The sequence below is a fragment of the Beta vulgaris genome, chromosome 7 (assembly GCF_026745355.1).
Source record: "Beta vulgaris subsp. vulgaris cultivar EL10 chromosome 7, EL10.2, whole genome shotgun sequence".
Classification (NCBI taxonomy): Eukaryota; Viridiplantae; Streptophyta; class Magnoliopsida; order Caryophyllales; family Amaranthaceae; genus Beta; species Beta vulgaris.
In genome coordinates this window covers 16,251,309-16,254,616 of record NC_079208.1, presented here as the reverse complement: position 1 = coordinate 16,254,616, position 3,308 = coordinate 16,251,309, and the positions used below count along the sequence as shown (strand labels likewise).

Here is a 3,308-nt window from a genome sequence, read left to right as displayed (position 1 = left end):
AATAGCGCGAATGCAAAAGCTAGGAAGCACTATCACCATCTGGGTGCTCAGTCGTATGGTCAGGCGAGAGAATCGTGGATGTACAACCATTACCCCACGATTGCGTCGACCACGGCATCGGGCACTAGCTCTACGACGACAGTTGCACAGCGGCAACCAGATAGAGCGCTCGATTGGTGGTGTTCCATGCATGGGGTTGATGCAAAGGGACAGAGAGTCATACCTGATCCCGCAACAAAACAGATAGCTAATGCCATTGTAAGTACATATTATAAGTTTTTGATAAGGTTTACATAATAATATAACTTGTGCGCTCACGAGTATTTCTCTCTTATCCTTATGCAGATTGGCTTGAAGGAAAAGGAGGCAACTGGTGAGTTCACTCCTAGAGGACAAGTTGATGCCTTACACGAGACTCTAGGACGGGACCAGTATGGACGTGTGAGGGGCGTAGGAGGTGTCCGCCTCGGGGTGAGAAAGGTGTATGGTGATCAATACACCTCTACGTCAAGATCCAGTGCCTCTAGTGTCAATTCAGCAGCTGCCATAGATGTGGAGGCTATGAAAGCCGAGCTTCGGGAGGAGCTGAGAGCGGAGATGACTCAGAATTTCAACGCCATTTTGGCGCAGATGGGCTTACCGACTTTTGGTGCTTTCCCGCAGGGCGGTGTTCCTGCGCAGCCTGTTCCTACGCAGCCTCATCCATATCCGGAGTTCACGGTAATCATTTAATATCACAACTATTGTTCTTAAATATGTTGTTTCATAGACTAACTATGAATAGAGTTTTTTTTTAAAGGTAGAGACACCATGTGAGCTACTAAATCAAGGAGATGGTCATGGTAGTTTCATTATCGTGGCTTATGGATCTGTACAGCCCCCTAGGGACCGGGTACGATTGCACAACCACCAGTCGCTGATATTCACTATGTGGTCAGCGTTTCAGACATTGTGCCCGGTTTCGAAGCATTTCCTCTTCCGCTGCCGAATGCAGGAGATGGTGTACAGTTATTGTCTGATGCCCTTGGCAGTTATATTTTATGGCCGCGTGCATTGGTGCGGTTATCAGATCATGTACAATGTCTAACATAAGTTATATAGATATATAGTTTTCTTTTATAGTTCCTATATATGATTGTCAGTAATATCTTTTAATTTAACTAATTACTATGTTCGGGGAAGGCCGACAGGAAGGGAAAGAAGGTAGCTTCACCTCAGGGAGGCCGACGTGCCCAAGTAAATGTTTCTACGGCAAAGTCTCCACTCATTACGGATATGGAGGTGGTGCAAGGCCTTACTCAACCGTGCTTCTGGCTACATGAGTGCGTTAGCGATGCAGACGATGAAGCAATGATTGAGATTAAGTTGTCGGACCACCAATTCCACTACATTGAGGAAACATCGACCTTTCTTTTAAGGTTGATATCAAAGAATTCTTACTTGGGGACGAGTTGAATGTTTCCATGATACAAACATTCATGAGGTAATACTTTATTAGTATATTTAAATTAATAAATATCATATATGCCTTAATTAAGTAGTATTCAATCCAACTAATAATAACTTCTATAATAAGTAAGTTTTATTTGTATCAATATGAATTCTCAGGCTATTATACAATGATTTGAGGCGATCTAGTCAGCCAATGTTTGGTTGGTTATGTCCAAGCTTTGTACGAGACGACAGTTGCGTACAAAACGAAGAGGAGGTGAAAGCATATCTCAAGGAATCTTTGAACGCATGTTCTCGTATTGGATATAAGATCATTCTTCTTCCTTACATTGAATCGTATGCTTCTTAAACTCACTTTCTAATTAATTAGTTGTTCTATGATAAGAATAACATTTTTATTGTTGTAGGAACCATTGGACACTGATTGCAATATGTTTGTCACGTAACGAAGTCTACCACTTTGATTCTTTGCGTAAAGGAACAATACGTCCTTACTAGTCAAATCATTGTTAAATAGGTAGCCTAATCGAAACTATATGCACACTTAGCTTATTAAATATTAAATGTACATCTAATCTTATAATAATCTGTTGATGTAGTGTGACGAAGAAGCGTAGTGCATCTGGACTTCGACAAGGAAAACCTCCTGTTTGGTATTTAGTCGAGGTAGCATGAGTAATTTTTTGCATCCAAAAAATAGAAACACATAATACACATCTAACATGTCATTTATTGCATCTTTGGTGAATTTTAGTGTCCGGTACAAGAAGGTGGACTTGCGTGTGGGTATTACGTCATGAGGTTCATGCTCGATATCGTCAACTATTGCAAAGATGTTGGTGATCTTCGAAAGGTATGTAACTTTTAGGTTTCCAATTGTTGTTTGTTGCATTTCCGGCCTATTTTGACCTTTTAGGCCTCAAAATGTAGTTATGAAGTGATTTAACATCAAATTCTCTTTGAACATGATTATATGAGGCATAATATAACTAGTATGTAGATTCTTAGGCTTGCATGTTTGTTGGTTGCATTTCGGGAACGAAAAGGCCATTTCCGGCCTATTTTGGCCTATTTTGGCCTTTTCGCTCCCAAAATGTACTTATGAAGTGATTTAACCCCAAATTCTCTTTGAACATGATTATATGAGGCATAATATAACTAGTATGTGGATTGTTAGGCATTAATTTGTTGTTGGTTGCATTTTGGGAACGAAAAGGTCATTTCCGGCCTATTTTGGCCTTTTCGCTCCCAAAATGTACTTATGAGTATTTAACCCCAAATTCTTTGAACATGATTATATGAGATATATTATAACTAGTGTGTAGACTTTTAGGCTTGCATTTGATGAAATTGAATTTCGGGAAGTATATGTATTTTTAGAAGTACTAACTACGGTAAAATGATGAATTCTTATATGTGTGTTTATTCCTTGGTTGTTTTGCAAGGTTTATGCGAATTCCACACCACGTTTGAGGAACTTCACCAAAGAAGAAATTGATGAAGTTCGGGATAAGTTGGCGTCCCACATTACCGATGATTGCTTAGGATGAATTTAGCCCGAATGTAAAAGTTTCTATCAATCATATGTACACTTTTTACATTATTAAATATATATGAAGTTAATTATAACCTTTCTCCACTTGTCATATATTATCGTATTTTAATTTGCGCTTTTTTTTTGTCCAAGGAGTTTTGGGTGGGGTGGGGTGGTGGGGTGGGTGGCTATGGATGGGGGTGCAGGTGGGGCAGTGGGGCTGGGAAGGGAGCAGTGGGGTCGGGCAGTGGGAGGCTTGCATGGGGTGGGGGGGCTGTGCATTGGGGCAGTGGAACATTGAGGTGGGCAGGGTAGGTGTGAG

General features: G+C 40.6%; 1 protein-coding gene and 1 long non-coding RNA gene across 2 annotated transcripts; both read left to right on the top strand.

The window, feature by feature from the left end:
• Window positions 1–1,087, top strand: LOC130589474 (uncharacterized). The gene is made up of 3 exons (XM_057390744.1): window positions 1–258; window positions 346–720; window positions 800–1,087. The coding sequence occupies exons 1-3, from the start codon at window positions 79–81 to the stop codon at window positions 1,085–1,087; spliced, it is 843 nt and encodes a 280-aa protein (XP_057246727.1). The 5' UTR covers window positions 1–78.
• A 961-nt stretch (window positions 1,088–2,048) lies between these two features.
• LOC104884815 (uncharacterized) lies at window positions 2,049–3,002 on the top strand. The gene is made up of 3 exons (XR_007276286.2): window positions 2,049–2,118; window positions 2,207–2,305; window positions 2,898–3,002. It is a non-coding gene; the product is annotated as an uncharacterized LOC104884815 (long non-coding RNA).
• Window positions 3,003–3,308: the final 306 nt, after the last annotated feature.